Genomic DNA, 14313 nt, shown 5'->3' with positions numbered 1-14313 from the left:
CTGCAGACTTTTTCTCATTTACAACTTGCTTTCCATGTGCAGGAAATGATCACTAGAATGAGGTCAAGCAATCCTGTCTTTTCCCCATCACCACCACAACAAAGTAATAGATCAAAATGGTCTTTGGAGCTGTGGTAGCCCAAAGGTTGTGTCAAGGGGCTGCTTGGCACAGAGTTGTCTGGTGGGGGCCCAGACGCCATAGTTGCAGCTGCCATCTTCATTTTCCAAACTGCAGTGCCCAGGAAGTTCCATTTTCCAATGGCAGTGTGGGTTTAAAAAAAACATGGCAGCTACCACGAACCCATGGCAGCATTCTTAGATTGCAACTGCAAACTCCAGCCAGAAAGCCACTCCCGACATCGGGGGGGGGGGTTGCGGGCTCACACCCACCTTCATCCACGTGGGGCTGGCTGCGGCCCCGCGCAACTAGGGGAATCTTCGGGCTGCGTCATACCCTGAGCCAGCCAATCGGCTGGCTGCAGGGGCGGGGCTTGGGTCATTTAAGGTCAGCGTGGCCCAAGAACGCCCCTTTCCATCCACGCTCCAGCTGCAGTTTCCCACCCACCCACCCTCTAGGTTTTTCCTCGGACTTTGCTATGGACTTCGGTTGATCGCCGCAAGGGGCCTGGTAGGAGTTTTTCCACTTGGCTAATTGGCATTGTTTTTGGAGCCATTTGGTTTTTTCGCCTACCTCGTAGCAAAACGTCACAACACCTTTGGTTGGGGCGGTTAGGCATTGGTAGGGGTATTATTATGCTGATGAGTTGGGGGGGGCGCCATCACCTCCCCCAAATATTTAGGGGTAGTCCGATAAAGGATTCCGGCGGGGGGGGGGCGTTGCCTCGTCCGAAACCTATGGAGGCTAGGGCCTAAAGCGCACTCCCGAGCGGTGACCCCTCGGGGAGCGCCTAGGGATGTGCATCTCAGGGGCTCCCCCTATTGGTGCTAACGCCTTCCGGGTTTATCCCGGATAGTCTGATAGGACCAATGCCTAAAGCCAATACCGCTCTTACCAATAAAGTTGTGGCCAATATTCATCCATTAACCTTAAATTCTGGTGTCCTGTGTCTTTATTTCATTCCAACTTGGGGGGGGGGGGCGGGAATCGCCACGCAACAGAGGCCTCAGCATCAGCAAGGGACCCAGTGACCATGAGAGGATTCCAGGTGGTAATGATAGGCCTGGGTGCCCTTCTGCTAAACTTCTCTTCCCAGGAGGCTGGCCAAAAAGTTTGCTTTAGCTTTCAGAGCCCGTCATCATAATGTAAACATTGTATCTGGGACCACTGGTCAACAGGGGCCTATATTAGATATGTGTGTTGTAGCCATGAATAGTTTTGACTGCTGTGGAGTGGCCCTCTAGATGTTGTTGAATGAAAACTCCCATCATCCTTGACCACTAGCCAATCTGGTGGGGGCTGATGGGAATTGGAGTCCAATGACATCTGGAGGACCACAGTTCTCCAGCCCTGGGTGATACCTCGGTTGGCAAGAAGCCTGGTGGAGATCAAAGAGGAGGATGGGGTCTGTCCCCACCAAGAGAGGGTCTTTTTCCACCGGCAGTCTAGCGGTGCATTTCACACTTCACTCCAGCCCACTTGGGTTCCACTAACCTGCTCTCCTCCCCTTCCAGCAGCTTCCTATAGGTGGCGATCTCAATATCCAGGGCCAGTTTGACGTTCATGAGCTCCTGGTAGTCCCGAAGCTGACGAGCCATGTCTGCCTTGGCCTTCATTAGAGCCTCCTCCAGTTCAGCCAACTTTATCCTGGCATCTTTAAGGGCAAGTTCTCCACGCTGCTCTGCATCGGCAATGGCTGCCTGCAGGCTGGCACACTAGGGGAAGAAGAAAAGGCAATGTTCTCAGCTTGGAGCAACTTAGGATAATTTAACTAGAATTAAGTAAAATAGCTGGATCCACAGTATTGTCATCAGCAAAAGAGGGCATTTGAAGACTGGTACAAAAAAAGCTTATTTTACTTCCCTCTAAGTCCACCCCCCACATAGCTGCCATTGCCCCTTGCCAGCCTTGCCATGAAATACTCCTTTAGTTGAAATTTTCAGCAGCCCTGCATGGCAGTACCTGTTTTTTCACATTGTCGATCTCGGAATGGAGTCGTTGGATCATGCGGTTCAGCTCGGAGATCTCAGTCTTTGTATTGCGCAGATCATCTCCGTGCCTTCCAGCAGAAAGCTGCAATTCTTCATACTGAGAGTCAAAAAAAGGGGGAAATTATTTAGATTACTGAAGTGCAAACTTTGATGGAGGCAAACAATGGGTGGCCACTTTTAAATTACCAAAAAGAGAGCAAATGCATCACCCCTTTCTCAAAAAAAAAAGGAAAAAACTCCAAAGAGGAGAAAGGAGGACACAGATTTGCATAAAATGTGCACATGTATATACAGTCATACTTTGGATCTGCAGGAGTGCAAATATCCAGAGATGTAGTGATCAGGTGGGATTGCTATGAGGAATTATAACAAATATAGAGTAAGCCATTTGTGTCAGCAATGAAAGCATTGCGTTGACTGGGTTTAAACTATTTTGATATGATTTTTGATCAATCTACACCTCTGCATCTCTTGCCCTTTTGACCCTACTGCCCATTTCTCTCTCCTCACGTCACGTACACAGCAGTTGCTTCGCCAGGCAGGCATCCTGTGCCATAAAGATAGTGGGCAAGTTACTTTGATGTAGTTTTCTTATATATAATCTTAAGATGTTGATCTTAGGACCAGGAAACAGATCTCACATTAAGGGGATAATGGTCACTGTCCTCCTGGCCATCCTCCTTATCATATGTATTGCTTGTTTCTTACCTCCGGGGTTGCCAGATGCTCTTCTTTGTAGTTCTCAACTTATTTACCACCCCTTTGTAGTTCTCAACTTATTTACCCCAGAAATATTTGTGCTTAATTAGTTTTAGTGGTTTAACTTTCTCCCCACGTGGGTTTGTGGAAATGCTCAGAAGAAATCTGATTGGTTCTTTTGAACACTCTGTAAAAAGCTTTTTTGTGAATAAAAGTACCTGGGCTGGGGGGCTGCGGAGATCTGATTCGGACAAGCACAGAGAGACACGATTATACGCACCCTTCCCAGAGTCTTGCTGGTTCAAGCCTCTGTGTGTATTCTTATTAATCAGAGTTCAATCCTTCCTTTACTTTGCAAATGCAACAGGATCTCAAACGGCTTAGTTGCCAAACGTTTCAGCTCCCAAACAATAAAAAACTGCAAGTGCGTGTTCCAGTTTTTGAACGATATTCAGAAGCCAAACATCCAGCGTGGCTTCTGTGGTTTCTGATTTTCTGTAGGAAGCTCCTGCAGCCAATTGAAAGCCGTGCCTTAATTTTTGAATGGTTCCAGGAATTGAACGGACTCTCGAAATGCATTCTGCTCAACAATCAAAGTACGACTGTAGATGTAAATTTAGACGTAATATATACAGGTCAAATAGGCACACAAGACATCTCCCCATATGGGGAAGGCTGTGAGCAGGTGACCTTCATGCCTGCTCAGTCTGCTGCCCAGGTGCTCATTGGTGATGGGCAACTTCAAGATCCTCCATGTTTTCCTTTCTTAGGGTTCTTTAGCTTTACATGGAGTTAGATCAGACAGCCTTTCAAACAGAGGATGCCTTGAGGTACAGGAATATCCTCCAACAGCTCTTCAAACAGGGACTGTCTTCTGTAAACGTAAGATACATGACCACTCTAGATACATTGCTTTAGAGCCCTGGCTCCTCCTTTCAAACCCATTTCCCCAACACTTAAGAACTACTCACCTTGCTTTGATACCACGATTCTGCCTCAGCCCTGCTTCGGTTGGCAATGTCTTCATACTGAGCCTTGACCTCAGCAATGATGCTGTTCAGGTCCAGGTTTCGGTTGTTGTCCATTTGGAGAACGACAGAGGTGTCAGAAATGTGGGCCTGCAACTGGGCTAATTCCTACATGGGGGGGAAATGAAGAAAGGGGGCTTACCAAGATGAAAGACTCCCACATCTCTACCACATTCAAGCACTGGTCCACACTGAGCAAGGAAACTTTGCAGCCTGAAGCTTATTTCAGAGATGGGGAACCTTTGGCTCTTCAGATGTTGCTGGACTGCAGTTGCCATCATCCTAGCCAGCATGCCCACGGGTCAGAGATTATGGGAGTGGTAGTCTAGCAATGTCTGGAGGGTTCCCCCATCTCTACTGTACTAGATGGAAAAGTGAGACCCTAGAACAGTCTGCAACCCTGCTTGAAATAAACACGCCCAATTCTTGCTAATATTGAGGATGCAGTCACACCTCAAAAGACTTCCTTGGTGCTTGGTTGGTTACATGCCAGGCCTAACTCTTTGTATTTTGTCTATCCATTCATCTTTCAGTCCGGATTGTATTTTATTATGGCATCTGAGCGACATATTAAGTAAGAAACAGTTTGAATTAAGCTGGATTCTGTTAACAGGTCCCAATATTTCAGTAGTGAGCAAAAGGTATACCTCTAGGGCAGCTTCTCTAGTGGAACAGCAAAGACGCTGCTGGAAAAATTGCTCAAATGGCAAAAATGATTGAGCTGTGCCGGATAAAGCCCTGTGGAGGCCGGATGGCAGTTGAAATTGCAGTCCACCCCCGCTGTGCAAATGCTCTACTGGGATAGCATTGAACTAAGAAAACTTGATTTCAATTTTCTTTCAAGATCAAATCAAGATTATTTTGATCCGTTGTCTCAGGGGCCCGAAAAGGCTTGGGGCCTATATGCCGATGCCTACCCAGCCTATTGGTACTGGGGAATCCTGTGGCTTTCCAGATAATGCTAGACTCCAGATGACATCAGCCACAGCTAGCATGGTCGATGATGAGGGATGATGGGAGTTGTAGTCCAACAATATCTGGAATGCCAGAAGTTTCCCATCTCTGACTTAGACTTCAGCAGAGTAGTATAGGATTGAGCCACAAGGAGCTGGTTTCCTCTCTGTTAGGATGCCATCTGAGTAGAGGCCTAGAGATTGAACTTGTTGGTAGCAACCAATGCTTGAAAATGCAAAATGTCAACCAGAGCTGGTTTGGGCTCATCTTGCTAGACTCTTCTTTCTTTCTCCCTGAAAAAACTAGAAGGTGTTCTTACTTCTTCATAGAAAGCTCTCAGGAAGTTGATTTCATCAGCTAGGGAATCCACTCTGGCTTGCAGCTCAACCTTGTTCATAAAGGAAGCATCCACATCCTGGAAAGAGAGAAAAAGACCAAAGGGCTGAACACCACAGCAGATGTGAGAGCCAAAACGAAACCACAAGTTTCCCCTAAAAGTACAAGGGTTAAAGCATGCATTTGTTTAAAGCAGTGGCCCCATCACTCTGTGCCAAATGTGCTTAAGTTACTGTTATGTATTCAGTGGTCTGTGTTTGCCTGAGCTTGAGTCTGGACTAAGGATTCTGAGCTCCTTTGTTCTGATTTGATACACGATGTGCAATCACAGAACATTTCAGGATTGGGGCCTCTGCCATTGGCCCTTGAACTCTGAGTTGTGATTCGCAACTTGGAAGTTTAGACAGCCAATCACGTTGGGAATGGGAGTGGCCCAAGCTTTCAGAAATTTATATAAGCAGTTGCTTTGCCCCTGTTTCCCAGTTATGTAGTTCAATCAAGGTTCTTGCTGTTATCACTGTGTCTTGCCTCATGGAAACCCACTCACCTTCTTGAGCACCACAAAATCATTTTCTGCACCTGTGCGCTTGTTGATTTCCTCTTCATACCTGTCGGAGGGAGGGGGAAATTGAGTGACTCATTACCACTGGATGAGTGGGGGGGGGGAAGACCTTCCCACCTATTTCACAGAATTCTTTTAAAGTGTCCCATCGCCTTCTGGCACCTGCCACAATAATCTTTGGCTCTTTCACCAGACTAAAGTAGAAGGACGGAACCCATGTGCAAAAAAGTAAGCACATCCCTGTTTGAAGACTGATATTTGCTGAAGTTAAGAGGAAAGTTTACACAAATTCCAAATTCAGCATAAGTACTTAAGATCCTTACTTGATCAGACCAGTGTCCATATAGCACAGCATAAATAGCAATCCATTTGGCTCCAGCAAGCCCACAAGAAACCCCCTCAGTTGTTTGTCTCCAACATTTCTGGTATATAAGATATATTGCCTCTGAACATGAAGGTTCCATTTAGGTAACATGGCTAATAACATTTCATAAACTAGTCTTCCTCGTTTGTTCACATCCTTTCAAAACATTTAAAGCTAGCAGCCATCAAAATGTTAGAATTCAAATTTTATTTTAGAATTTCACTTTGGAAATTAGGCTTTGAGGAATGCCTGGTGTGAGGGGGGATAATGCTTAACGGTCATTTATGAGCTTTAAGGCAATAATGTTAAGTATCAATTTGTTGACATAGTCATAGGGGTGGGGTTTTTTGGTGCTCTCTAAAACCCCAGATACAACAGTTGGGAATGCAGACTGGTGTGGCTTCTCAGGCCCCATAGCTTAGAGAAAGGGGCTACTGGAGTGCCCCAGGATGCTAGTAAAGAGCAAATTCAGACAGAAGGCTTTGGGAAGCACTGGTTGAAGCACGGGTAGGCAAACTAAGGCCCGGGGGCCAGATCCAGCCCAATCACCTTCTCAATCCAGCCCATGGATGGTCCGGGAATCAGGGTGTTTTTACATGAGTAGAATGTGTTCTTTTATTTAAAATGCATCTCTGGGTTATTTGTGGGGCATAGGAATTCGTTCATTATTCTTTTTTCAAAATATAGTCCAGCCCACCACATGGTCTAAGGGATAGTGGACCGGCCCATGGCTGGAAAAGGTTGCTGACCCCTGGGTTGAAGGCTTTGGGAAGGACACAGAGTGTATGGGATGGTGGTGGTTTAGACCTGCAATGCCTGAGGAAGGGAGTGGAAGGCTGTAAGAAGAGCTAACACCACAATAAACCAGAATTACTGTCTTCTCATCAATCCTGGTGATAAGTGCAGCTCACGTTCAGGCCTATTCTCCATGCAACCCCAGATCAAGAGGCATTCGATGTGCTGTGCCCCTATTACAAGCCCACAAAGAGACTCGTCCTCAAAAACAGAGCATTGTGAGCCCTGAAGTGTCCTGGTGTTTTGGCTTTTGGCCTTGGTTGATGTTACGTCTTTCTGAAGGAATTCAAAAATGAAAACGCCCGGACTAGTTTTATTGACTTTACTTTGAGGAGAGGCCAAGACCAGTCTGCCCTCACCTTTCTTTTCTTGAAACCTTGCCAAATACGAAGCGGCCAGAAGGTGCAGCAGAAACAGTCCCTTTCTGGGAATGCAGTTTTGGCATGTGGGTGGCTGTCATGAAAACAGGATGAAATGGGCAGTGGGCCTGATCCAGCCGGCTCGTCTTAATGCCATTAGTTCCCTGGAGCCAAGCAATGGGGAAAGGCCATTTGACAACCTCTAAACCCCCATGAAAGAGGGGTGCGGGGGTGTGTGGGGGTGTCTGTTCATTCCATATTCATCTGAATACAGGCTGCACATTCTCAATTAATCTGGTTTGTATAAAACTTGAGCGTGGCCTATAATTGTGCTCTTGCAAGTAGAGAAGCTGTGATTTAAGCCCATCTCTGGACCCATGCAGAACTTTGGTGTACTTTAGTGGTTTTTGTAAAAGGATCACCCATTATGTCAATTGTGAAACAAGTGCAAAATTTGCATTTGATTTTTAGATTGTAAAAAAGCCAAACAAAAATACATTGGATGGTGCTGGAGATTTAAGAGATTCCTTTCAAAACATTTTCATTTTAAGGTTGTAACCTATATTGGGGGACAGCTTATATTTGAACCAATATTGTGTGTGTATGTGTGTGTGTCTCCCTGTATATAGTGGTTATGATTCCTTTTAAACCATTCTTAATGTTGTATTTTAACCTGTTGTGACCTGCTATGGGAAGTTAGGGCGAAGAGTCGGTAATAATAATCATCTTACAATTTTCCACTTTCCTTGGCCAACATAGCTTCCTTCTGAACCTGCTGGAACTTGGGTGTTCAGCAATTTAATGATATACATATATAAAATAATTTGGCATTTGGCATTTCAGGAAAAGGATCAAAGAAATCACGCTCTGGAGCCAACTGAAGATTCCAGGTAAGATCCTCCCTCTATTGTGTGGGTACGTAGTCCCTCCCCCTACCTGGCCTGGTCCCCTAGGCAACGCTTCCCCAGGCGGGATTGGACAACTGACTGAGGTAGGCGGAGACCTTCAGGTATCCCACCTGAGGGAAGGCAAAGCCAAGCCTGTGCTAATGGAGCTGCATAGGGTCCAGGGGGCTGTGTGCGACCACGCAAAGGGCACCCCCCATTTAATGTGGGGAGCGGTCATTGTGGGCAAAATCAGAACTTTCCTGCACTTCTTGTTCTCTCCAGTCTTCTGCCATTTTCCTGGCCTCACCTAAACCAAGGGACCTTCTACTAATGTAGATAAAAATAATGCAATGAAACTATATCCTGCCATGGTTTGCAATAAATGTATTTTGTTTGTTAGTTGAAAACATTATTTTACTAGTTAGTATTCTTTTTATTTTGAACTGCAAATGGTGGACACCATAATCTTTTCAGTGTTTAGGGCATAGGTAGGCAAACTAAGGCCAGGGGGCCGGATGCGGTCCAATTGCCTTCTCATTCCGGCCCGCAGACGGTCCGGGAATCAGCGTGTTTTTACGTGAGTAGAATGTGTCCTTTTATTTAAAATGCATCTCTGCGTTATTTGTGGGACCTGCCTGGTGTTTTCACATGAGTGGAATGTGTGCTTTTATTTAAAATGCTTCTCTGGGTTATTTGCGGGGGCGAGGAATTCATTCATTCCCCCCCCCAAAAAAAATATAGCCCGCCCCCCCACAAGGTCTGAGGGTCAGTGGACCAGCCCCCTGCTGTAAAGGTTTGCTGGCCCCCGGTTCAGGGCCTCTAAAGGCTGTCATCATATGCTCCTTCTTCCTTCCATTGGTCCCTGCCACCCGCTTGCTTTCCAGGCAAAGAGCCAATGAGCAAGTAGGCAGGGGCATCCACTGCTTCTCTCTCTCAGCACCTCCACCACCATTTGGGCCAGAGAGAAAGGTGGGTGAATGCTGGCAGGTTGCAATGCTGAAGAAGAGGAGGAGGAGGAGGAGGTTCGAGGGCTTTTGTCATGGGTGGAGTTTGGGCCCTCAGAAGATGCCCAGCCAGGCTGACTTTTGACATGTGACCAAAAATAAATAAGATTTTCATCTGACTGAGATTTTGCTTCACATTTAGAGCATCAGCAGTCAGCTAAGGAGATCGCTCCAATATTTGGCCACCTCATGAGAAGAGAAGACTCCCTGGAAAAGACCCTGATGTTCGAAAAGATGGAGGGCACAAGAAGAAGGGGACAAGATGGTTGGATAGTGTTCTGGAAGCTACCAGCATGAGTTTGACCAAACTGCGGGAGGCAGTGGAAGACAGGAGAGCCTGGCGTGCTCTGGTCCATGGGGTCACAAAGAGGCGGACACGACTAAATGACTAAACAACAAGGAGATTGCTAGTAGGAGAAGACTGACAGACTCCTTTTCATTTGTCTATTTTACAGTCTTTTGCCTTCAGTCAGATTGCTGCAGTATGTGCAAGTAACTTGGAGCAGGGGTTTCAGTGTGGCTGCCCCTGTTGTGGAACAGCTTCCCTCTTGAAAAACACCCACCACCTGCACTTTCCAGAAACAACTGTGTTCCAGCAGACTTTATCCCTAACTGGATAAATGGGTCTTTGTCCTGAGAGGCTAATTTGTATTGTCTTCTTTTAAATGTGTCTGCTGTTGCGATGCTGGTTGGTGTTTAACTGGTTGGTGTTTTTTTGTTTGCTCTTTTTAACTGCACGCCGCCTTGAGACAATTGTGCAGAAGCTGATTATAAATTAATTGTGGTTATCATAGAATTGTAAATGTGAAAGAGACCCCAAGGACCATCTAGTCTAACCCCCTACCATGCAACAATGATGATAACAATAATTATCTTACAGTACCCACCTTATCCTGAAGTCCTCCACTGTATCCTGCATGTTCTTCAATTCCATCTCTAATTGTGGTCTCTGTCCCAGAATATGATCCAGCTGATTTTTTAGACCACTGATGTATGACTCAAATAAAGGGTCAAGGTTACGCCGGGTGATCTTTTGCTCCTGCAAGAGGCTCCATTTGGTCTCTAGCACTTTGTTCTGTTGCTCCAGGAAACGGACCTGAATGTATCCCACCAAGACAAAAATATGTTGAATGTTGGCATCGTGTACAGACAAAACAGAATACGGGTTGCTAAGCTATACCACCTTCAAAGGAGGTAATATCCTGAATATCTTTCCCTTCTATTTTTAAATAGATTGCAAGAAATTGCCACAGCAAATACTTTACATAGAAAATGTTACAGGAAGCTGGCAGGTTGTACCTAATGAGCTAGTATTAATAGCAGCTCAAAGAGTGGTTAGTATCAAATGATTCAGAAGGTCCAGGAGATTTGCAGATGGTGGATAAATGGAAAGATATAGGAATGAAACCGGGAAGTGTTATCTTTTGACACATGCATCTAATTGTGTCTATTGGTTGCTTAAAAAAAAAAGCATGGTGAATTTTCTGTGGATTGTGACACAGGATCAATTGTGACTTTTATATATTAAAAGCAAATTTGGGTTCTCAGCTGCCGGTAGGTACCAAGCAGTGGAGTCTGATATCTTGCACGGCTACCTGGGCTTCCAACTACAACTAAATACTCCTTTGCTCTCACATATTGCATAAGTGGGTACAGCATTTTAAGAGCTTGAGCTATGAACTGGAAGCACCTTGTTCAAATTTCATCATCTTTAGGTCTTTCTCACAAGACAAGCAAAAACTGAACTCTATGCAAGGTACACAAAGCTATCTAAACATTTTCCATTGACACAATTTGTTTTAGCGGAAGAACCAGACCTTCAGTGTTAGAGAATTTGATCTTGCATCATGTGCCAATGCAGTGCAACAGGAGAATGAAACTGGATCCAACTACAGCAGGTGTGAGGAGCCTTTGGCGTTTTCGATGTTGCTGAAATACAATTCCCATGATCTGTGGCCATGAGCCATGCTTTCTGGGGCTGACGGGAGTTCACCAACATCCATAGTGTCCTCCACACTTCAGCTACAGCAGACCCTTGAGAGCTAGGGAATCCTGCATCTAATACTTAAATGTCACCACAAATCAAATGTATGTAAGGACATAGGAGGCTAACTCAAAAACACTCAAATGCAATTATTTGAGGGTGGTAGGAATTTCCTCTAACCAGCCAATGAATGAAGGATAACAATTCATGGGAAAGGGCTGGTGTGGAGGCAATCCACGTTATTTATTTAAATTTAATTATAATTATATTTTTAAGCATGCCACTCATAAAAAATATCAAGGTGATATACGATAAAATCATTAAAACATCACACAGCTATAACATTATCCAGTTATAAAATCATTAAGTCCAGAACAAATGATCAACACAGGAATGAGGGACTCTTGTCAATTTCAGCTCCTCTCTGTTATTTGAAGCTTAAGTTCAGTTCTAAAGTACCTCTTGAAAATTCATCAGCATTTCAACACAAATTTCTCTTTACGTACACATTTTTTTGTATGCAATTTCCCTTAATAAACACATTTTGCAAATAAATATGTATTTAAGTGCACATTTTTGTACACATTGGAGAACTACATTGCAAAATGTGAAGGGCAGCAGTGTTTTCAGTTCATGTAACTGTTTCAGAAACTGCAAATTAGGTACGTTGGCCATTAAATGCAAATAAATTGTATTTCTCCCCCTATCCCTATCAATTCACTGGAAACACATAATGAAACAAATGTGCTTAGAGCAGGTGATGAAATATCAGGGTTGTAGCTGCCTGTCTGATTTCAAAAGGAACAGTGTACCAAATTACTGGTACCACTATGCTAACAACCTTGGTTCATGTTGAAACTAAATGAGTTACTAAATAAATAAATATTTTGCTGGTTCTAAGACACTGAGGATCATAAGCGACTTGGTGCAAAAACCTTGGTTTCTTTAGTCACACATTTTTAATGTCAGTGAAATATAAACAAGTGAAATTTGTCTCCATGACCTAATGTTCTACCCCCGATTTAGCTCCAGCTATTGACTGGTCTTGGGACACGGGCGGTGCTGTGGTCTAAACCACAGAGCCTAGGGCTTGCCAATCAGAAGTTTGGCGGTTCAAATCCCCGTGACGGGGTGAACTTCCGTTGCTCGGTCCCTGCTCCTGCCAACCTAGCAGTTCGAAAGCACGTCAAAGTACAAATAGATAAATAGGTACCGCTCTGGCGGGAAGGTAAACGGCATTTCCATGCGCTGCTCTGGTTCGCCAGAAGCGGCTTAGTCATGCTGGCCACATGACCCGGAAGCTGTACGCCGGCTCCCTCAGCCAGTAAAGCGACATGAGCACCGCAACCCCAGAGTCGTCCGCGACTGGACCTAATGGTCAGGGGGTACCTTTACCTTTAAGCACCCTTACTGGAAATCATATTCCCATCAATGAAAGATTATTTACTTCTTTTTGAGATGCTTAGTCATGCTGTTAAGTTGCACAAAACAGCTGAAATATGAATGAAGCCTGCGAGCTTCCCTGCAATTTCCACACATGTAAGACATATAGTCCTATCATGCATTCGTACCCCTTTTGCTCTCTCCACCAGGTCTCTTGAAGTTTAGTCTCCGATCACAGGGAGGAGATGCTCTTTTTCCAGCCTCGTGTCCTCCTGATAGACCCAGCTGCCAGTGTTCATAACAAGGGATAATGGGATTTGTAGTTCTTCCCCATCTCTGATTAACCATCAGGAAGTGATCCAAGGTGTGAGAGCAAGGATGCTCTACAAATACAGTGGTACCTTGGTTTTCAAATGTAATCCTTTCTGGAAGACGGTTCGAGTTCTGAAATGTTCGAAAACTGAACAAACAATACGGAAAACTCAATATGGAAAACTCAATATGGAAAACTTAATATGGAAGTCGCATGGCATGTTCGACTTCCGAGACGTGTTCAAAAACCGAAGCATTTACTTCTGGGTTTACGGCATTCGAAAAACAAAATTTTAGTCAACAGAGAACTTCGAAAACCGAGGTACCACTGTACACAGCTGTGTCTATTTCTAGCGATGAAATGTTGGTAGGATATAGTAGGCACGGAAAGAAAACAGCTGCCCTATATTGTCAGCGGAGCTTGTTTAAATAGTAGCAGGAAGGAACTTGTTTTAAAGTAGCGTAAAGTTTTTAGGATGGCATCCAGAGAAAAACTTACCTTATCAATGAAGGAGGCAAATTTGTTGTTGAGTGTCTTGATCTGCTCCTTCTCTTCCTTCCTCACCTTCTGGATGGTGGGGTCAATCTCCAAGTTAAGAGGTGCCAGGAGGTTTGGGTTGACGGTAACCTCATGGATGCCACCAGCACCAGCTCCATAGCCATAGCCACCACCACCAACAATCCGGTACCCAACTCCTCCATGACCTAATCCATAACCATATCCAGATCTGGCAGTAGTACGGTAGCCGCCCATGGAGATTCTTTTACTTGCTCCAAAGCCATGGAGGCTTCTGCTGCCAAAGCCACCACTGGCACGTCCAAAGCCTGCACCACCTCCCCGGGAGACCGAAACCGTGCTGAAGCTAGTTCGGCTACCTGGGATAACAGCTGAAGAGGTGCTAAAATTCTTAGAGACTCTGACTGATTTTTGAGCCATTGTTCCTCCTCAGGGCAAGAAGGGGAAACAGAGAGAGACAGAGAGAGATGAGACAAGACTCCTGAACAGCCAAGGTGAAAGGATCCTCTGGGATGCTCACGCGTTTCCCCTTTTTATCTCATTGGAGAGCTGGGTTTGGTAGCTGGAGATCACAGGTAATTGGCCTGAATTAATCTCTTTGGTATGTCTGGCATGACGCCTTTTCCATTATGTTGTACCTAACGTAATGTCCTGACGACTTGTAAAATCAAGAGGACTTGTAAAACCAAGCGGAATTTTCTAACCCTGTAGTTTACAGTGCTGGGGTTTCCTAAAGGCATTGCTTTTAACTTCATATAAATTAACAAGTGACTTTTTCTTCTTTGAACATGATGGGAATAGAGGAGGCTATCTGAAGCTCAGCGAGAGCTGCTGAGACAGCTCCCTTGAGAATGCTTCTCAACTAGGCACATCCCTCTTTCTTTCTTTCTTTCTTTCTTTCTTGCTTGCTTGCTTGCTTTCTTGCTTTCTTGCTTTCTTTCTGAGATTCCTGGGGTCTTCCTTCGTCAGGTTGCAACACCCATTGTGAAGTCAGTGATGCCACAAGTGTGGACCCATATA

General features: G+C 45.0%; 1 protein-coding gene across 1 annotated transcript; it reads right to left on the bottom strand.

The window, feature by feature from the left end:
* Nucleotides 1–1563: 1563 nt before the first annotated feature.
* On the bottom strand, nucleotides 1564–13790 carry LOC308471481 (keratin, type II cytoskeletal 6A-like; the record flags this gene model as incomplete). The annotated part of the gene is made up of 7 exons (XM_080995480.1): nucleotides 13276–13790; nucleotides 9985–10193; nucleotides 5674–5734; nucleotides 5110–5205; nucleotides 3780–3944; nucleotides 2081–2206; nucleotides 1564–1833 (listed from the first exon to the last, which is right to left on the bottom strand). The coding sequence occupies exons 1-7, from the start codon at nucleotides 13711–13713 to the stop codon at nucleotides 1564–1566; spliced, it is 1365 nt and encodes a 454-aa protein (XP_080851606.1). The 5' UTR covers nucleotides 13714–13790.
* Nucleotides 13791–14313: the final 523 nt, after the last annotated feature.

Source organism: Podarcis pityusensis, assembly GCF_964106645.2.
Source record: "Podarcis pityusensis genome assembly, chromosome: 2".
NCBI classification, from domain to species: Eukaryota; Metazoa; Chordata; class Lepidosauria; order Squamata; family Lacertidae; genus Podarcis; species Podarcis pityusensis.
This window is presented reverse-complemented; position numbering and strand designations above follow the sequence as displayed.